At 36.0% G+C, this 21,713-nt stretch overlaps 2 protein-coding genes across 4 annotated transcripts in view; both read left to right on the top strand.

The window, feature by feature from the left end:
- chd1l (chromodomain helicase DNA binding protein 1-like) overlaps nt 1–9,123 on the top strand; it is a 20,640-nt gene extending 11,517 nt beyond the window's left edge. Inside the window, exons 8-22 of the mRNA XM_016272100.1 lie at nt 1,367–1,462; nt 1,890–2,000; nt 2,847–2,961; nt 3,232–3,385; nt 3,535–3,715; nt 3,804–3,949; nt 4,740–4,903; nt 5,028–5,233; nt 5,389–5,487; nt 6,125–6,195; nt 6,291–6,405; nt 7,008–7,116; nt 7,739–8,035; nt 8,178–8,259; nt 8,364–9,123. Coding sequence (XP_016127586.1) covers nt 1,367–1,462; nt 1,890–2,000; nt 2,847–2,961; nt 3,232–3,385; nt 3,535–3,715; nt 3,804–3,949; nt 4,740–4,903; nt 5,028–5,233; nt 5,389–5,487; nt 6,125–6,195; nt 6,291–6,405; nt 7,008–7,116; nt 7,739–8,035; nt 8,178–8,259; nt 8,364–8,486 — 2,069 coding nt within the window. The 3' untranslated portion in view covers nt 8,487–9,123. The remainder of the gene's footprint in view (nt 1–1,366; nt 1,463–1,889; nt 2,001–2,846; nt 2,962–3,231; nt 3,386–3,534; nt 3,716–3,803; nt 3,950–4,739; nt 4,904–5,027; nt 5,234–5,388; nt 5,488–6,124; nt 6,196–6,290; nt 6,406–7,007; nt 7,117–7,738; nt 8,036–8,177; nt 8,260–8,363) is intronic.
- Nucleotides 8,512–19,470, top strand: LOC107585170 (adapter protein CIKS-like). Of its 3 annotated transcripts, none has more exons than XM_016272073.1 (10): nt 8,512–8,612; nt 10,901–10,985; nt 13,105–13,787; nt 15,870–15,912; nt 16,041–16,108; nt 16,384–16,481; nt 16,586–16,654; nt 18,608–18,721; nt 18,803–18,877; nt 19,120–19,470. In XM_016272073.1, exons 2-10 carry the CDS (start codon nt 10,954–10,956, stop codon nt 19,264–19,266), a joined length of 1,329 nt encoding a protein of 442 aa, XP_016127559.1. In that variant the 5' UTR covers nt 8,512–8,612; nt 10,901–10,953; the 3' UTR covers nt 19,267–19,470. The 3 variants fall into 3 exon arrangements, with proteins under 3 accessions (XP_016127559.1, XP_016127558.1, XP_016127560.1); XM_016272072.1 differs by lacking the exon at nt 8,512–8,612 and adding an exon at nt 9,523–9,794; XM_016272074.1 differs by lacking the exons at nt 8,512–8,612; nt 10,901–10,985 and adding an exon at nt 9,524–9,794.
- The last annotated feature ends 2,243 nt before the right edge of the window (nt 19,471–21,713 follow it).

Genomic DNA, 21,713 nt, shown 5'->3' with positions numbered 1-21,713 from the left:
TCTTATTTCTTTATTGCAAAACGCTAAAACTGGCACCGTTTTGGAGAGAAATGGGCTCTCATTTTAACCCATATCATGGTGTGTGATGCTGAACTATGAGTTTCTAATGGTGTTTGTATTTGCACTGTTCTAAACATCAACAACAGCATGCTGTCAGAGTGGCCTTACACATGATTTTAAATCAATTTTTTCAAACTTTATGATTTAAATGGGGATGATTGTACTGAGAATAACTTTCATCTTTTCTTCAACTGAATACTGTTTCTGTGCTGTTTTGATGTATTTTAAAGAGTTGGCAGTCAAAATTAAAACTGCTGGATGAAAGATATTCTTCATTCTTTATGACAAACAAGAAAATGTGAATTACAGAGTGTACAACGTTTTTAAAATGTATCAATTGTGGTGTACAGCGTTTATTATGAGGGGGTAGAATCCACAGCTCAGTACTCACTACTCAATACTCATGAGTACTTTTAAATAGGCTACTCTTTTACTCTTACTCAAGTAGTTTTTTTGGACAAGTATTTTTACTCTACTCGCACTACATTTTTTGGAAGGTAATGGTACTTTTACTTGAGTATATTTGTTCAGTACTCTTTCCACCACTGAGTATAATAAACCTAAAATAAACCTATGCCCATAACAATTATTTATATTGCTGTATGGACAGATTTAGCAGGAAATTGCATACGTTGTTGGTGTTGTATATATGTGACCCTGGACCACAAAACCAGTCTTAAGTCGCATGGGTATATTTTTAGCAACAGCCAAAAAAACATTGTATGGGTCAAAATTATCGTTTTTTTTTTTTATGCCAAAAATCATTAGGATATTAAGTAAAGATCATGTTCCATGAGGATATTTTGTAAATTTCCTACCGTAAATATATGAAAACTTAATTTTTGATTAGCAATATGCATTGCTAAGAACTTCATTTGGACAACTTTAAAGGCAATTTTCTCGATATTTAGATTTTTTTGTTTTTTGCACACTCAGATTCCAGATTTTCATAATATAGAATATTGTCCTATCCTAACAAACCATACATCAATGGAAAGCTTATTTATTCAGCTTTCAGGTGATGTATAAATCTCAATTTCAGAAAATTGACCCTTATTACTGGTTTTGTGGTCCAGGGTCACATATATGTCATGTCATATATCCGTACACAGATAAAAGTCCAGTTGTAAGGAGTTTCACACCAGTGCCTCGAATCACATTTATCCGTGCACAGAAACAGAGCCAAAGCCCAACCAAAGCAATGTTCTTCCCCGAGACACATGCAGTTTTATATTAACGGCTAGAGGGCCAAATGTTACATAGTGTAGCTTTAAATGCATTTTACTGATTTGGAGATATAAAATAGATGTTTTTGTCTCTGTTTGCAGAGGCCATCGTGTTCTTCTGTTTTCTCAAATGACCAGGATGCTGGATATTCTGCAAGATTACTTGGAGTACAGAGGTACTAAGACACGCTTTGACTGTGTCAGAGCCTTCACCTTTTCTTATAAACTGTGGTCTGGTGATGTGCATGACAGATCACCAAAGAGCTTACTTTTCTTATCTTAATGGAATCAAGCCAGAAAAATGTCAACAGACTTTAAATGATGAAATTAAGGTGAAAGCACAAATCACTTAGTGTTACCACCCAAGACTCATTTTAAAAAGAAATTGTATTAGCTTTGTATTCTTAAACATATGTTTGTTTGTTCTCAATTTGGAACATTTATGTAACCGTACCTTACATGCTCTCCTAGTAATCTAGTCTCTGATCTAGAGCAGTTGATGTGGGTTCAGTATCACATCCTGTGTTTGTTGCAGTATGTGCGTTAATGTGCTACCGTCTGTGTAACTGCCAGCTCTGATTGGGCCTTCCTACTTCTCTTCAGGTTACAGTTATGAGCGTCTGGATGGTTCAGTCCGGGGAGAGGAACGTAACCTAGCTATCAAAAACTTCAGCTCCAAAGATGTTTTTATATTCCTCCTCAGCACCAAAGCTGGTGAGTTCACAGTCTGGGAAAGTCAATCTGAGATTCACACCATCACACTCTATAATCAACTGCAGTGCAAATCCATTTTATTAGTTACTATATTTTTAGAGTATTATATTTGAATACCATTCCCGGTTGCAAAATTGCCCACATGTGTCTAATGCAAATCTTATCTGCATCTTTTAAACAGACACATGTAATTGAAAACTGAAAGTCGTGACAAGAGATAATGCATAAATATTGAGGCCATGCATTAAAACTATCTCTGTGTGAGATGGCGGTGCAAAAATGTGTGATATAGAGAGTCAGTTTATCTTATGCCATTTTTTTTTTTCAGATTATAATTACAGCTTCACTTTCAATGCAACATTTTATTTTTACACTGACATTTACTACTTCTTTTATTTTTTGCCATTCTCTTCATCAAAGAATCTTGAATATATATATATATATATATATATATATATATATATATATATATATATATATTGAGGAGTTTATTTGCAAAAACAGATAACTTCAAAAATCATGTTTTTTTTATTATGTTATCATGTTTTTTGTGTTTTATTGTGTTAGTTAGCTGTATTTTTTTGTTATTTTTTACCTAATCAAAATAACCCAACTGCAGTTTGATTTAGATTAATTGGAATGCACAATGAAAAAACATGATTTTTTTATTGATTAATTTCCAACTTTGCCATCACAGGAATAAATAAAATATATAAAATAGAAAACAGTTATTTTAAGTTGTAATTATATTTTGCAATATTATGTTTTGCTGTATTTTTGATCAAATAAATGCAGACTTGGTGAGCATAAGAGACTTTCTATACCCAAACATTTTTGTTGTTTTAGGAGGGGTTGGCATGAACCTAACAGCAGCAGATACGGTGATATTTGTGGACAGTGATTTCAACCCACAGAATGACCTACAAGCAGCAGCCAGAGCCCACAGGATTGGCCAAACAAGGTATTCAACTGGCAACATTTTATGTTGTTCTATCTAGTTTTGAAGTGTCAAGCATATAAAAAAATAAGTACAACAAAAGTGATCCATGTGACTTCTAATCCCTGTCCTTAGAACCATTCGACCATTTTTTTGTCCTTTTTTGGAACTTGACAGTTCTTGGTCACCATATGCTTTCATTGTATGGCACAGAGCAGCATTAACATGCATTAAATGTCCCAGTTTAAGGACACTCTGCTTGTATATGTAGATAAATTCTCTTTTTGATCGCAGGCCTGTTAAAGTGATCCGGCTTCTCGGTAGAGATACTGTAGAAGAGATCATCTATTCCCGTGCTGTGTCTAAACTACGTCTCACAGACACAGTGATTGAGGAGGGACGTTTTTCTCTGCTGGACCAGGCTCAATCTGCAGCTTCTGGCCTTCAGGTGGAGAGAGACTTAAGCTCAACACATTGTGACTTTGCCCTGTTTCCTGGTTCATATCTTTGTCTGTGTGCTTGTGGTTTCCCTTCTTGTGAAACTGCACATGTTAACAGTTTCTCAGTATGCTATCACTTACATCCCCACCAATCTAGTTGAGTGAGATCCTGAAGTTCGGTGTGGATAAGCTGCTGTCATCAGAGGAGAGCTCCATTCAAGACGTAGACCTCAGGCTGATCCTGGGGCAGTCTCGAGACGGCCGATGGCTATTGGATGAAGAGCATGTCAAGCTTAATGAGAGCGATGAAGAGGAAGATGAGGACATGGAGGGTCAAAGTACGACACTTAGCTTTTGTTCAGTAATCTTGTTGTAACTGGCACTTGAAAATTAGATGATCCGTTAATGTCTTTTCTGACTTTCTAGACCACATGTACTACTTCGAGGGTAAGGACTACTCTAAAGATCCCAGTGCCGAGGATGAGAAGACCTTTGAACTGTTACTTGAGAAGCAGTTAGCTGATCTAGAGGATGCTGGGAAGGAGGGCCGTGCACTTCGTAATAAAGCCGGGGTAACTTATTTGAAAGGTTACAGTACTATTCAAAAAATTTGGGTCATACATGTATTTATGTATATCTCAGTTTTACTATTATTTATTACTACTATCATTATTTTATTCTTTTATTAGTACTTTTATTCAGCATGGACACATTACATTGATCAAAAGTGACAGTAAATTATGAAATTATTTAGTGTAAATGATTGTTACAAACAATTCTATTTTAAAATAAATGCTTTTCTTTTTTTAACTTTCTTTTCATCAAAGAATCCTGAAAAAAGTGTCAGGGTTTCCACAAAAATATTAAGCAGCACAACTGTTTTTAACATTGATAATAATAATAAATCTTGCTTGAGCATCAAATCAACACATTAGACTGATTTCTGAAGGATTGCGTGACACTGAACACTGGAGTAATTGCTGTTGAAAATTTAGCTTTGCCATCACAGGGATAAATTACATTTGAAAATATATTAAAATCGATAACGGTTATTTTATGTTGTAATAATATTTTACAACATTACTGTTTTATTGATCCAAAAATGCAGCCTTGGTAAACATAAGAGACCTGTTTTAAAAAACATTAAAAAATCTTACCAACCCCAGACTTTTGAGTGGTGGTGTATAATGTGAATTAAATTGTTTAGATTGTTAGTTGGTAAAAAAAAATTCTTTCATGATAAATAGATAATAATTCATATTTTAGTATTTCTTTTTATTTATTGTATTTATTGTATTTATTCATGTATTTATATTTAATTAAAATAAACAAAAAAACAAAATGTGTGTTGCTGCTCATCAGATGTCCCTGTCTGGGCCCTTGATCGACCCAGGGAGGAAGAAGAGACCTCTTACAGTATCAGAGTTAGAACAGAGACGTCAGAAGAGACAAGAAGCTGCTGCAAAGAGGGCGAAGCTACAGGAGGAAAGGAAAAAGCAACAGGAAGAACTAAATTACAAGAAGAAGTAAAACAAATATATTTCTGGCATTCTGTTGCATATTTTTGGCCAGTATATACTATATTTATTTGTATGTTCCTGTGGATGTCTATTTTATAGCCTTGTTTGTATGTGTGTCCTTCAATGGCAGGATGGCATGGTGGGAATCATGTGGCTACAAATCGCTGTGCTTGCCGCGAGTCGACAGTGAGGGTGAGGATATAGAGCCTGATGAAGATGATGATGATGTCAGCTGGAGCTCCACTGATTCGGATCACACAGCCATTCGCTATGTGCTGGGTGATGTAACTCACCCTCAGGCTGATCGAGAGGATGCCATTATTGTGCACTGTGTTGGTATGTCTCTATTAAAACGTCTCGCTGTCAGAAGACAACTGTTAACATATTGATTATCCTGCATGATATGTTAACAAATATGGGGCCTTTTTATAACAGTCTCAGCTTTCTGCTAATTTGGCATGATGTGTTGTGTATGTGTGTTTATTGTGTAGATGACTCTGGACACTGGGGCCGAGGAGGATTGTTTACCACACTGGAGCTCAGATCAGATGAGCCGAAGAAGCAGTACGAGTTGGCTGGAGACATGGAAGGTGACAAACCTTTCCTGTTTGCTGAGACGGTCTAACTCATGCTGTGTCAAAACAAACATTCCACACTGAAATCAGTATCCAGTTCACAGCTCATTATGCTGCCTGCAAGATAATTGTTCATAAAACTGTCAGCATTGATTTAATACCTATTAATGTGATGTTTAAATGTTGGGGATTTCGCAAAGCTATCAGAGCTATAAAGCTAGTAGTAACATTTTAGTTAGAATGTAGTAGAACCGAAGCTTTTGGTTAACCAAAACCAATTGCACAATTCCAATTCTGCACTATATTCTCTAAATGTGTTACTAACTAAAACTATTCATTTTATTGTTCAAAAGAACCGCATGTATTTGAAATAGAAATCTTTTGTAACATTACTGGTGTCTTTACGGTCAATTTTGATCAATTTAATGCATCCTTGCATTAGTATTCATTTGTCAAAAAAATTTATAAAACTTTTGAATGGTAGTTTATATTTAACAATGATATAAAATTATTAGATTTTATACATTTTCAGTGAGTGTTTGTTGACTTCAAAGGTAAGTTAAATATAAAAAATAGGCTGAAACGAGCATGCACAATTCAATATCCAGTGAACAAAATGTATAAATGACAAAGTGATAATTGTGCGTTGCAGACTTGGAACTGGGGAATGTTCTGCTTTTTCCTATTGATGACAAACAGTCGAGGCTCAGTGGAAGAGACTATGTGAGTCGGCAAGCTGTTTATGTCTTTAATCTACTGCTGTTAATTATTTTTAATCATTAATTTATTTAATAATTGTATGCCTCCTGTTTCTCTAGCTGACACTTATAGTTGCTCAGCAGAGGGATACAGCCAACAATTTGTCAGGCATTCGGCTCACTGCCTTGGATGAGGGCCTCAAGAAGATCTACAGAGATGCCAAACAAAAGAAGGGTACCCAACGCTTGTTTGTGAAATTAGGTTGCAATGACGTGGCTTTCTCTAGTCACCTTATAATCAAATGAAAAAAATTTGAAATATAATATAAAAATCTATTAATGCAGTCAAAACAGATGGTACAGCTGCCAATGAAATGCACATCCTTGCTGCAAACCTGCTGTACTAAAACCTAAGTTCAGTGCACACCCCTTTTTAAGTATAAAGATTTGATGGGATTGTTTCCAAGAGGTGGATTCATTTCAAAACGCTTAGAAAAGCGTACTCCCAAGGCCTAGGCATAACAGAAACTTACCTAGTCTAGACTGTACAGCGGTATTTTGTTTTTGCTCATGTCTGCAGATTTAAGATGCTTCTAAATAAGAATGTGTGTAATGTAGCAGCTGTCTTTTTAAATGGATCATTATGCTTTTAAGGTCTTTCACAAGGACTGTGTTTATATTTGACAGCTTTTTGTGTAAACATGCACTGGGAGGACGTGTTTGTCTATTGTGTTTGTGTCTCTCGCAAGACTTCAGCTTCGAAAAATGTGTTCTGTGTAAATGGCCATTTAGTGTAAATGGCTCTTTAGTTAACATTTTCTGTGTTTTCTTCAATAGCAAGTGTCCATCTGCCTCGGATTGGTCACTCCACTAAAGGCTTCAACTGGTATGGAACAGAGCGACTCATTCGCAAGCACCTGGCCACCAAAGGCATCTCCACATTTATGTATCCTACCCGAGAAGAACTGAAAAGTTTGCACTAATATTTTCGCAAAAACTGCATACTTGTAAAACAATGAACTAAAGTCGCGCTTCCCTTTTAATAAGAAAGAAAAAGAAAGCAGCAGTTAAGAAAGCATCTAATAATAGCGACTCCAATCAAATCTTGTCATATTTATTTAAATAGCACTAAATATAATAGTTTGCTTTAGAGCAAAGCAGCTTTACAGTATTTAACTTGAAAAACAATGTCAGTGTCACTTTCAATTAGAATTACAACTTCAGTTTTACTATGAAGCAGCTCTCCAGTTAGATCATGATTTTATTGACGTCTGACGTCAACGGACTGAAGAAATGAACCATAGAAAATTTCCACACCAAGGAAGGAGAAGCACCACAGCACGCCTACTTGTTACATAATCTCCACAGACGAATGGCAGTTTGAAGGTGGCAATTAGCCGGAGCAAACCTTTCTGGAAAGTTTGCTTTGGCAAAATGTCTTGAACTACCTAAACAAACTCCAGACAAACTTTGTTTAGCCTAATTTTGCTTTCGATTTCGTTTGAAGAACATTGGGGCCTTTAGAAACAACAATGAGCATATTTTGTTATCCTTGACTTGTTTTTCAGCTACTATTATAAACGAGCCACTTCACACTCTTCTACAGTTTCTTCTACCACATGCACATCTACTCCATCAACCTCACACTCGGCCTCAGACCCAGCAGCATCCTTGCCATCTGGGTCCCCACACTCCTCCAGTGCCCTTGGTCACAGTGAAGACCTTACAAAGTCACCAAAACCCTCCACTATATCACATGAAGGTCAGGACGCACCAGGGTTGGCTGACTTTATGAGAGGTGTTCATGTCTACTTCTACAACATGGCTGCTACAGAGAAGAAGAAGCTCGCCCGATACCTTATCACATATCCTTTCACGTTCCATCTTTACCCACACGTTCAACAAAGCCAACAAACTACTACACTACAACATGTCTATCATCACATTTATAAGAAAGCTTGTTGATGTTGGTGTGAGCTAATAGTTTACACCTTAACGTTTCTGCACATATGACGGCGATGAAGAGGATCTCATGAGCTCACACGTCACTCATATTGTCGGAGAGGTTCAAAGTCCTGTCCATGCACAGGTAGTACAATCAAAACTAACTTTTTAAAGAGGTTTTAATTTGCCTAATATTTACATTTATTAATTTAGTAACAGCTATATGCTGTCTTTTTTCTTCTCTTTCAGGAACTACGAGATCTATTGCATCAGTACCCTCAGACCCTGCTTGTAAAGAAAAAGTGGTTGGAGTCTTGCTTTGCTAATCAAAGGAAAGTCAGTGTGTCTAAATATGTAATTAGGTTAACTTGACAAAGCTCCTCCTACTTTCCTTTCAAGTCAGTTTGCCTTCGGTTTATTCACAATCACATTTAGTATCCATTTAGAGTTTGAAATGAACTGGTCTCTCCCTGTATATCCAGTTACGGCTAACTGACGGTAAGAGGTTTTTGTCTTACTATGGATTAAATAATGAAGCATTGGTTTCTATTTCAAAAGAAACAACAACAGCTGTGGTTTCACACTCTGGAAAGATTTTACAGTAAACACAGATTTACTTTCTTTATGCACTTATCTGCATGGTTAGAATGAGTTCATGAAACTTTTACATTATTTGGCATTTTTCTACACGATTTTACATGTGCTGTGGTTTAAAAACAGCAGAAAAATATGTAACTGAGCAAATAAAATAAATATTAAAAAAAACAACTTAATTTTTTTATTTTTTTTTTATTTTTTTTTTTACAAAATCCCAGATAAAGATGTAAAAGCTGTTCATTGTCAGATCTCGGATGTCAGTTTTACTGAGAAATGCAATGCACTAAAAACCAAACCACTGATGGCTAAGATAATATGACAGTTATCAGATGCTTATGATATAACTTATGTTTCTGGAAAGTCTCGTTGACCACTTTTTAATTATAATAATAAAAAAGTAACCTCCAGCGAACTACAGTAAGTGATGCATTGTGTTGTTTATCCTTGTTTTTATTCACAGTGATATAGTCCTAGTGTAAATATTGTTTTTTGTTTTATTGCCTCATGGTTTGTCATTTTAGCAGAACTCCTGTTCATTTGGTGCTTCCAGTTCAAAGACCCAATATGACCTAAAAATAAGTTCTTAGTGCTGATATTTACCTTTCATTTTAGTAAAATTGTTGCTTATCTGTATAGGTGTTTTTATTGTTCAGACAATATTGTAACAACATTGTTGTCAGTAATAGTAACTAATATATTATTAGGCTAGTTGATTAATAAATGTTAATTATTAATCATATTGTTTATAGTCAGTATTCGTGCCAATGTTCTCATCTCAATGTTCTACCATCAAAGTAATTATTTTGCTGTCAAGTGATTTACAAACACTTTGCGAATCGGTTCTTCAGAATAATTCAAAAGAACAATTCGTTCATCACTAGTTGTATTGTCGAAGGCAGATAAACAAGCGCTCTGAGGATGTGCTTTCTGGGAAGTGGGCGGAATTTGTGGTGTGAGTACGCAGGTGTTGAGAAACTAACTTCCAAACAGTATGTGCTTCGACTGCTACAGCTCGTGTGCTCTACACGGATATTAGAGAGGTATCGAAATTCAATAATTCACGCGACTATATCTGCTGATCAGGTATGAACGTGTTTTATGTGGTTTATGTCACGTCGGCGAGCAGTTTGTCTCGGACAACTTTGGCGTCGAATAAGTTATATGAGAGCTGAGGGGGAGTTTTATTTTGTCTATGTGTTGTCTTTATTATGTTGTATTTAAGCTTTTAAAATGTTTTATAAGCTTTCATTTTGGGAGGTGTTACCTGTATAGCAATATGTTTTGAAGGTAGAGCGAAATGTGAGACACTGGACGTTATGTAGACCCGCGGCAGTGACACGTTGCTATTTTGGACGAAATATTTACAAAATACTATTTAATTAAGAACTTTGGTAACTCTTTATTTTAAAGTGTCCATGTTACACGTTACTTACTATTATAATAACAATAAATTATGCATAATTACATGCAAAGAACCCTGAGACAAATCCTAGTCCTAATACTAGGAACATGAAGTTAATTATTATTATTATTATTACTCGGTACTTAAATGTAATTACACTGCGACAAGGACACTTTAAAATAGTGTAACCAAAACTTTTTATTATTATTATCATTATCATCATTATTATAAGAAATGTTACTAAAATGTCCTATTTAATGCATTATGATAACAACAGTATTTTGACGCTTACTTTTTTTATAAGAGCGTGAATGTAATGCTTTCATTTATGCGTTTTAATTAAACGTCTATCAATCATCTACTGAACTTTTCAGAAAGGAGAATGACACGGTTTAACTTTGTAACTCAGCGGTGTCTGTAGATTCTATGTTCTAGTCACTGAAGAAATTATGTATGATATAGTGTTCAGTGTTATGCTAATGTAAGATATTAGGTCTCTTTTGTGCATTTGATATTGACGGCCTTAATTACCTGTGATTTTCCCATGTCTCATTTTGGTTTCCACTGCATATTAAGGTGTTTTCCACTGATGTGTAAAGTGCACTGAATTTCATACTGTAAGTTGAGAGAAAAAGCTAGAGAGAGAGAAAAAAAAATCCCTTAGCATAATTGTGGGTTCCTGTATTCAGTAGCCAAAGGTTGCTTGTTTTTCTCAAATGCAGTTTTATTTAACAGGGTGATCATCATTCAAGGTTACCTGTGTTCATATCTTATTAATTTATTACAGATTGCTGACTGGGGATATGGAATGGCTGCAGCTCTTTTGTATTAGGCACAAGAATGATGCCTTCTTCGCAGTGCTTGCAATATAGGTAAAATATACATCTTATAATGACAGAAATGGTCATTGAGGTACTCTATATGGACAATATTGGGACACAGCTTAATTATTAGCTTAAAATCAGATGCTGTGTATTAAAATCAAGCACCCATTCTGCATTTACAAACATTTGTGGGAAAATAAAAATTGGTCATTCTGAAGAGAACAGTGAATTTAAGTTGCGATAAATCAGTTTGTGAAATTTCATCCCTATTATTCGATGGTCAGCTATAAGTGGTATTATTTTAAATTCAGAATAGCATTTAGAAACAGCAGCCATCAAGCAGAAGACTGTAAAGCCACAGAGTCACCGAGTGCTGCGGCACATGGTGCGCGAAAGTCACCAACACTATGATGATTTCATAGTTGAAGAGTTCAGTGGTTGGATGAGTTTGGTGTGGAAGTATTTGACTGGCCCGCACCGAGCCCGGCCTTCTCGTCCCACATCAGTGCCTGACCTCACAAATACTCTGTGAATGGGATGAATTGGCAAAAACTTTAATGGAAACACTCCAAAATCTTGTGGAAAGCCTTCCCAGAAGAATATAAGCTGTTATGTAGATGGTCCCCCCAATTGCAGATATATTAATGTCTATGTATTTAGAATGCAATGTTATTAAAGTCCCAGTTGGTGTAATGGTATGGTGTCCCTATACTTCTGTCTATATAGTGTATGTTCTACTTTTATTTTATTTATTTTTTCCAAAGCCAGTTTGCAGAAAGCCGAATTTCGTTTGCTTGGCAAAACCAGTTTTTACTTGCGTTTGGTGACTTCCCAGTGTTAGTTTTTGGAACCTGTAATATTTTAAACATATGATTATTGTTTCCTATTCTTGTATTGTGAAATGTTACCCCTTAGATAAAGGAAGAAATGTTTTTTTAAAGTTAATTTTGAAAACAAAAAAACACCCCTTGCACATTCTGGATAGCAGGTCGGTGCATGTGACACAATATTGTAGAAAGAATAAAATCCCACGCACTTCTGGAGCTTGCCGGTTTCTTAATACAAGGCTCAATAAAACAAAGTTGTTGTTTTAACTGCAATTTTAACACATTTATAGGTATTGATACTTGTTTTATTCTGTTTTTTTCCTCTCTTTATCATTTGTTTTATATTTGAAATCATATTTAGTTTGACAGTTGAATTTCAAATGTAACTGATCTAACTGATCAGAAAAACAAGATACACGGTCAACTTACGGATACTTCAGTGCAATGAAGGCAGCAGTTCGGTGGAATACCCCAGTGGCAACCTTCCCTCTTGCTTAGTGTCTGGAAATAGTGCTACTTGCTATTGCTACTGCAGTTAACCTGGCGATTCCAGCTACTCTTGCTCTCCAGACAGGCGCAGTCTGGGAGAAGGAATTCTGGAACAGCCGCGTTCACTGCGCTCTATCCCAACTGCGTTTGCGCCTCACAAGTACTGCATGCCTCCGCACCCCTGCGTGTCCCGTGGGCCGCCCTGCTGTAGTCAGTTGTTTTATTCTGGGTTTTTTTTCTCTCTTTATAGTAATACCCTTAAAAGACAATCATCAGATGAATTGCTATAATTTTATTCTATTTACATCCCTAGTTTGAAACAAATAAATTCATTTGCATTGTCATAAAATGTCTTGAATTTCTTTTATTTGGTGTGACAATTGAATTTCAAATGTTTCTAATCTAACAGTGATCAGAAAAACAAGATACACCGTCAACTTACAGATACTTCGATGCAATGAAAATATAAAAATACAAGATATGTTTCAAAGGTATTAAACCATATGTAAATATTCCAGGAATATAAATATATCAACAACACAATACTTTCCCAAAAGTCACACTGGCACTGGGCTGTCTTTATTTATTGCCCTGTTTACAGCCTTAATCTGGCACCAGTTGTTTTTAAAATGCCTTGAAGTTTTTTTTTTGTTTTGGCTGAAACTGCTGTTTAATTATACATTAGGAAATCTGCTAGCTACAGTATTAAATTATTTATTTATTTATTTGGGGGGGGGGGGGGGGGGGTATATTTTTTGGTCATTGTATTAATTTTCAAATGTTAATTTTTCCACATACTGTAAGAGTGCTCAAGAACTCTTGTGTTTTATATTTTTGTCCTCATTTTCTAGGTATATTTCTCCATTTGGCCACTACAGTTTACAATCCCTCAACTTTCCAGAAGAGAACGACAAGACTATGGAGAAAATCATTACTGAGGACTCCATCTGTGGCTCAAACTCCACCGATTCCCAGCTCTCTCACACCGACTGTTGCATGTCTGGAAATGAGTCCTCTTTGAGCACACAGGCTGACTTCAGGGATATCTGCAGAGACAGAAAGACCAACTACAGATCCACACAGACCAGCTACAGCCCTTACCAGCCCCCGCTAGGTCTACCTTCCGGTTACAATCCCCAGACGCCCTTTCCCAGTCAGACGGAAGTATGTCTGAGCACCCTAGAGCCACACAACAGGGACCTGCTCCACTTGAGTTCCATTGGCAGCAGCTCGGTGGAATATCCCAGTGGCAACCTTCCCTCTTGCTTAGTGTCTGAAAATTACTGCAGTTATCCTGGGGATTCCAGCTACTCTTGCTCTCCAGACAGGCACAGTCTGGGAGAAGGAAGTCTGGAACAGCCGCATTCACTGCGCTCTATCCCAACTGCGTATGCGCCTCACAGCTACTGCATGCCTCCGCACCCCTGCATGTCCCGTGGGCCGCCCTGCTGTAGTCAATACCCTGTGGATGTGTATCAAATGGATCAAGGCTCTCATTACAGGCCACATTACCACATGCCCTGTTGGCCTTCACGTAAGTCTCGGTTCTTTGTTCAAATTCCATGTCTATTATGTCGGCGCCGATGGCAGCGTGCCGACATTTAGCGCCTTTGCGCTTCGGGAGTCCCGAGTTCGAGTTCTGGCTCGTGGACCTTTCCCGATCCCCCCCCCCCTCTTTCTCTCACCCACTTCGCTTCCTGTCGACCTACTGTCGAAATAGTAGGCATCTGTTAATAAAAGGCATAAAACGCCAAAAAAAATCCATGTCTATTATGAATGACTCATAAGTGAGTCAGTTTCTTTCTTTTACATGGAACTTGTTAATTTGTCAGTCACATTATGAATAATTCCAACTTTCATAAGTCTATTGTCATTAAAATTGCCTCATATTGTATGTGCGGAGTTCTTTATCAGTGGTCTTTATCAACTTTACGGGAAATTTATCCAGCCTGTGCCAACCAAATTAAATTGCTATACATTTTTGCCAGTATACTGTCAGATTAAGCAACAAGTTTCCATTTTACAAGTGGCACACTTCTTAGAAGATGAAACACAAAATATAAAGATTAGATAATGCTCAGAACTACACTTTGGAGCAAACTCACTAAGCATTACATTAGTTTATGTGTGGTGCTCAAACCTACATTTTATTCACAGACCACCCACGATATAGTTTAGACAAATGTTAAATGTACTGAAATGTTTTAAATTAAAATGCATTTCTGTGTAAAGTACAGTATAAACATAAGTAGCTGCGTTTTCAGTGTATTTCCTTGCAATACTCTCTCAATTGTATAATAAAAAAATTTACATGTGATATAAATTCCTGCATTAACAAACTTTAGTATGTATATGCGAGTATATCTGACTGTTCTCTGACAGTCCATCTAACATGTACTTTGGGTGGTCTTTTTGGTTTTGGCAAGCTAATTGGTTGCCCCTACTTAATGACCAATAGCATTTTTTAAACTCTATTAACAAATTGATAAAGAAAAGCCTTTGATAAAACAACAAAGAAAAGCAATGGGCAAAATCCAGTTTACAATGTGCATTTAAAGAATTACTTTTAACCTACTATTGTTTTTGTGTTATTTAACTACATTTTAAAACATGAATTAAATAGTTTTCATGTCAATTTATGTTCGCTTAAAATTATTTATGAATTTGTTTTATTAACTTCCTTTTAAAACAATAATTAAATAAGCACTTTTAAATATGCCTATTAGTTTGTCCATTTAAAAAGTATTTTCAGTTATAAAACTGATAACTTATTGTTTCATTTTATTTATAAATGTCACTCCTAATCCTCCATAAATTTTTGTTTGGAACAGTTAATGGTGAGCTGTTGCCACACACAAAAGGCAGGTGGTAAATGTAATTTTACTAAAAAAAATGTTAGTGCACATTTACAGTAAACATGGTAGCAGTAATTCATCAGATGATGGAAAAGCACATTATAAATGGTCATGTATCCATAATAAAAATAATTTACTTGATCTGTAAAGTGTAAGTGTAACTCAAATTATCAGGTTGAACCAATTATATGTAATAATATTTTTGGTTTGAAAAATAAAATCAGTTTATTGAGATGTTACTGTATCGTAAATTACCTGACAAAACATTTTTCGAGTGTATGCAGCAGGGCTCAACATTAAAGCTTGTCTGGGACAAGTAAAAGAGACTTTTATGCCCAAGTAGCCTGAATAAAAGGGCAATAACAAAAATTAACCAGGGAAGCACCAAAAAATGTAAATGTTTTGACAATAACAAGGTTGCGCCAGTTGAGGCTCACGCAGCCTTGGCAGTGTGTGGGAGAGAGACTCGTGGAGAAATCAAAGCAAATGAGCGCAACAGCACACACCAAGGAACTCACTGAACAAATGTACCGTGGTAAAACTTCTAAATGTTGTTTTGTATTTATAACATATATCACAAATATGTTTAAGTTAGTAAAAGCTATTATATTTATAAAAAAAACTTTTTTTTCTTGACGTAACTTTTTTTACTTGGAAGTGAATGACCGATTTACTTGTCCAAAGGACAAGCACGTCAAGGCTTAATGTCGAGCCCTGTGCAGATTCACATCTCACTCACTTCATCATTTCATCTCCAACAGGCCCTGAAAACAGCAGACAATCAGCCTCAGAGTTCACATACAGGTAATGTGAGTTTTTTCTGTACAATTAATATGGGACAGCCAGTCTTGTATTGTATTGTAAATTATTTCATAGGTTTCTGATTTTCACTAATACAAAAATGCTTTATGCAATGCTTTCATGTCTTCCAGTGGCCACACCTCTCCTCACCCGCGAGCTAAACTAACCCCAAGCACAGCCCCTCTATCCCTGGAGCAGAGTAAGTGTAAATACTATAGTTGAGTAACACTGAAAGAATGTCAAATTTGAATAAGATCTATGTGCCAGTAACGTCAGACTATAATAAGCAAATGGCAGTTCTTGTTAACTTATCTTTTCTACTTCAATGTCATGTGATACAGTAGATTAAGTTTATATCTACTGTATATTCTACTGTAAAATGCAGTAGATTATACAGTATTTAAAAAATAATAATATAATATGTTCTGTTTCTGGAAGGAATTTTATGTTCTTTTTCACTTTTCATTATTGCAGGGAAGGTCTTTGTTACATATGAAGCAGACAGTGAAAAACATGTCAAAGAGATCATCAACTTTGTCGCCCTACTGAGACACAACGGTTTCTACACTCACGTAAGACAAGCAACCTGTACCAGACATTGCCTTCCAGCCATGCTTGTCTCCTGATATGGGGTCTGCCTGAGATCATGTTCAGTCTCTTTGTTCTTTTTGCGCAGATTGACATGTTTGAACAACAGTTCAAGAGCATAAGCAAGATCGACTTCATGGAGAGATACATCAGCGAAGTAAGTAGAAACCAGGCCTGCTAGTATTTCAGAAAGCGTGTTTTTCCTAGTTTGACTTACACAACAGAAGATCTAGTCCACATGGCAGATTATTCTGGCCAAGAACCACCTACAGGAAAATACTGTATGACTGAAAACTCTAGAGCAGCTCAAACAGTTTTGGTTTTACAAGGCATTTAGGAGCAGGTTTTTTGGAAAGAGATGATATGACAATAATAGACCAGAGTGAAAAATAAACATTTAATCAATGGCACAACAGTCTCTGAAAACACTAGAAAAATAGTGGGAAATGTATTTAGAAGGAGTGAATGTGTGATTTTGTATTTTAAAATGTAATTTATTCCTGTGATGGCAAAGCTGAAATCTTTCAGCCAATTCTTCAGTTTCATATACTTTTTCAAAAATCATTCTAATATACTGATTTGGTGCTCAGTTTTAATAATGGTTCTCATTACTATCATAAACAAACAATTCTGCTTAATATTTTTGTGAAAACGATGCATTTATAGGATTCTTTTATGAAGAGAAGGTTCAACTGCATTTCTTTTGGTTCTTTTGCAACATTATAAATGTCTTTACTGTCACTTTTGATTAATTTAATGCATCCTTGCTGGATACAAATCTTAAAATCATACTTACCGCAGACTTTTGAATAGTAGTTTATCACGGTTTCCACAAAATATTAAGCGGCAAAAATGTTTTTAATATTGCTAATAATAAGAAATGTTTATTGAGCAACAAGTAAGCAAATTATAATAAATAGCATATTCGAAAATATTCAGCATATTCATACGATATATTCAAATAAAAAAACATTAAAATATTAAAAAACATAAAAAAAATCTTATTTATTCCAATCTGCTGACTGGTGTAGCATTCTTTCTTTTAGGCTACCAGTGCATTAAAACAAGTGAAATATATATTTTTTTATTAGTGAGCTTTAAATTTAATATGTGTGAATGACTGTAGTGTTTTTTTTCTTCTTGGTGTAAATAAACTTTTCATCTGCAAACGTTTATTTATTTTTGTTTTCCTGAATAGACTTTCACTGCTGTGTCATTGATGAAGGTTACACGTGTATCTTTGGCTTGTAAAAAAATGAAATGTTATTCCTAATATCATCAAGGACATGCAAACTCTGTAACCTCTTAAATAGAACAAGGTGCAGCTGGGAAAACTTGTTCAATGGTTACATTTATACAGCAATGTTTACTATTGAATTGCAAACAGTGGAAGAACTAACATCGCTGTTTATCGTCAACACATACAACCTTTTCTGAGTTGCTCACCATTGTTGAGGATGTCTTCAGCTCTCACAAATTTCAAATTTTTTGGTTCATTGACATTGTATGTCTGATAAAATGTCACCATTTAACCTTAAAAACTTTTTTTAAATGGCAAGGATTGATCCCTGACATACAGTTGAACATGCTATCACATATTCCCTTTCAAATTCATGACCACAGGTGGTTGCTTTTGGGTGAATTCATCTGTGCTGAGAAACTGAACAGGTTCAATGTGGCAATGTCACACAGGCAGTGTGTTTCCTATTTGTTCTCAATGATATTTGCTTCTAAATGCATACAGCCAGTTTGAGCTTGGACATCATTTATTTATGTGACTGATATTTGATGAAAGTATGATGGCAGGAAACAATCCAACAAAACTTTTAATTTTATGCTTTTGGAGGAGGAAGAAAAGAACATTTAATAATAATAATAAAAAACATGTAACCCTGAAATTTTAATTAAGAGATGAAATGGGGGAGGACATATTTCTGGCATAAATGTTATTTATTTTTTTTACAAGAAAACTGTCTACTGCACTGAGAACGATAAACCTTGCATATCTAATTTCAGTAGATTTTGTTTTTTTCCTGAGTATCTGAAGTAATTGTTCCCTCATGTCCATTCAGTTGTCTAATTTTGTGTGTTTGTGCTCTGTTATGCACAGAAAGACTATCTGATCATCATAGTCATTAGTCCAAAGTACCACGAGATTGTGACCAATGCCTCGTTTTTCATGGAAAATGATGAAACTCTCAACACTGTCTACATACACAAGCAGGTACATCTTGGGTGGAACGGAATCTAGGTTTTTCTTTATTTTTCTTTGTCAGTTGACTCATAAGAGCGCTTTGTCTTTTAGTTACAAAACGAGTTCATTCAGAACGGTGCCAGGAATTACAGATTCATCCCCATCTTGTTTCCCGGTGCCAAGAAGGTAAAACTGCAACTTATAAACCCAATTGCTTAACGAACAGGATGTTTGTGTCAAAAAAGGAGCCAAAATACTAATTCGTGATTAACTATTATGATAACAGCAATAGACATTTGTGATTGTTTGTACAGTACTATAGTATCACCCAAAGGATTGCTCCATTGGATTCCACTTAAATCCAGTTCAGATGTAATGACGCCTCGTTGTTAGTTTACAACATTTCTGTGTCTGTTTCTTTCTGTCAGTGCCATGTACCGTCATGGCTTCAGAGCACACAAATCTTCACCTGGCCCAGAGACCGTGATGACATTCTTCGTCGACTCATGCGTGTTGAGAAGTACAACCCTCCACCCATAGGAGAGCTGCCCACCATTGTCTCCATCCCAATTTAGTTGGCTAGGTTTGTTTTTGTATGTAGACCCATGATATGCCAGTTGTAAACAGGCCTGGTATCCGTTTTAAATTAATTTACCCCTCTGAGCAGCTAGATGAGTGTTTAGTATGGTAAAATCCCTGAAGCTACAGTTATTTGATGTAATCTTTATAGAAACCTCATGTCATAATTAATATTTCACAACTCATCAATGATGAATAAGGCTGTGTTTACACTGGCACAAAAAATCAGATCTTTCGCTCACATCTGACACAGATCGGAATTTGTTGCACACGTGTAAACACAAAAACCCGCACGGGATCCGATTTTTTTGCATCAGATCTGAGCCACTTCCAAATGTGGATTTTAATCTGATATCTGGACATCCGACCTACGTCTAAACACACATATCCGATTCTCCACAGAACTCCTAATGCGAGGGCGGCATGTTTGCTCATAAAGATTTTTAATGGCGTTTTAATGCTGGCGTGCTGTAAGCGCTCGCATTTTATTGAGATTGAAACTTTTTATAGGTAAGAAATTGCACATTCAGGAGCTGGTTTTCAACCCCCGCCCCGTGAATTTTGAAAATACAACAGCTGAAAGCTACATATATTTCTCAGCAATGAGGTGATAACTTAGCAGTTTTTGTAATTAAACCGACAAGCTTGTTTGCAATGCTTCACGCTCGCTCGCTCGCATGTGGGTGCATCCATGACAGCCGTTGTGCTGGCAAATAATAATGGCCATTCAACGTGAATTATATAAATAATTTTAAAAGCACGGCCATTTAAGACCCGATGGTCTACCATGTGCATAGTAAAGCGATCACTGCAGACAATGTAAACACAGATATCGGATACCAGTCGTGTCAAAAGTGAATGTAAACAGACGTGCCAAAAAATCGGATATGGTCAAAAGATCGGATCGGTGCATTAAGACTTGCAGTGTAAACGCAGCCTACACTCTTAAAAATAAAGGTGCTTCAAAAGGTTCTTCAAGCGATGCCATAGAAGAACCATTTTTGGTTCCACAAAGAACCATTCAGTCAAAGGTTCTTTAAAGAACCATCTCTTTCTTACCTTTTTGTAATCTGAAGAACCTTCTTTCACCACAAAGTGTTGAAACAGAAAGGTTCTTCAGATGTTGAAGGTTCTTTATGGAACCATTTAGACTAAAAGGTTCTTCTATAGCATTGTGAAGCACCTTTATTTTTAAGAGTGCAAGTCAGAATGTGTCTCGACATGTAGAAGAACTGCAAATGTTGATGAGTTACATTAGTTTGAGTGCTATGATTTTTGGAAGTTAGCTCATTTTTTTCTTTACTTTGTATTAAGTTGTATCAAATTACGATAATTTGGGGGGCAAAAAAGGTCCATTGTCAATTGTATAGTGATGTGCTTCCACAGAAGTTGCATTCAAAACAAGCAGCTTTCTGTTGGTCATTGACACAAATCCATGCGACCAACTTGAAGTCATTGTGAAATCTGCATGGGGAAATCTTTTGCTCCGTGCCAAGTTCTTGATCTTGTGGATTTCTATTGAAATTAGTTGTTTCCGCAAACATTCAACAAACAATGATAAATGTGACCACACCTTTGGACTTAATGGAGCTTTATGTAACATCGGGTAGCTATTAAAAAAACGCTTTTAACATAGAATAATTATAGTAGACCAGAAATCTTCAAAGACAAACCTTTTCATCATGCTTCTTTGCTGTTGTGTGAACCTGAAAGAAGCCAGTACTACAATATCTTCACACACTTTTCAGAGTTTATTATATAAAACCGCTTGTGCATTGTGCCTTAGAATTTCCCTTTGAGTCATTAGAATTGTGCCAGAAGAAAACAACCTTTATGTTGTGAGCTTCACATGGAGATTTCATGGTCATTCATGTTCTTAGATGATCATAGTCTGTTTTTAAAAATATAAACCCATTTAATAAATGAAATAATCTGGATGGTTTGTTATACAACTTGAACAAGAATAGAAAAATATGTTTTCAAAAAAGATTTGAAAATATCTAGTGACGAGGGTAGTCTTACATGGAATGGAAGCTTGTTCCAAAGTTTAGGGCCTACTATAGAAATGCATGTATAGTTTAATGTAGCATGTTATTGAATGCACTGGTGGTGTTGGTTCAATCAAAGAAACTGAATTGAGTTGAAGATGCTTGGGATTTCATCGATTAGATAACAATGGGTGTGTGTATGGGTGCATGTTTATGTAATTGCAGTTGCCTATAAAAAAGGTTGAATGCTTTGTGCTTTGCCAGAAAATATGGCATGGCGTGCAAAACAATACCTGCCTGAGGCTATTGCCACATGCTCTAGAGAGACTCAAAATTCCTCACTCAAAGGAATTCCTCACTCCTTTAATTTCTAAAAAATAATTCTCAACTAACTGCCCAGTAGAGTTATGCACAGACTTTAAATGCTGTTTTTAGCAATCTGACAGGTGGATGCA

This window comes from Sinocyclocheilus grahami, unplaced genomic scaffold (genome assembly GCF_001515645.1).
Source record: "Sinocyclocheilus grahami isolate Dianchi unplaced genomic scaffold, SAMN03320097.WGS_v1.1 scaffold67.1, whole genome shotgun sequence".
NCBI classification, from domain to species: domain Eukaryota; kingdom Metazoa; phylum Chordata; class Actinopteri; order Cypriniformes; family Cyprinidae; genus Sinocyclocheilus; species Sinocyclocheilus grahami.
Note: the sequence above shows the minus strand (reverse complement) of the source record. Positions and strands in the feature narration are given on the sequence as shown.

Excerpts from the sequence above, each read along its gene's own strand:
- LOC107585170 (XM_016272073.1), top strand. The coding sequence starts at position 10,954 with ATGATGCCTTCTTCGCAGTGCTTGCAATATAG. Across the intron at positions 13,788-15,869 it reads CATGCCCTGTTGGCCTTCAC|GCCCTGAAAACAGCAGACAA; the intron begins GTAAGTCTCGGT and ends CATCTCCAACAG. Across the intron at positions 18,878-19,119 it reads TGTTTCCCGGTGCCAAGAAG|TGCCATGTACCGTCATGGCT; the intron begins GTAAAACTGCAA and ends TCTTTCTGTCAG.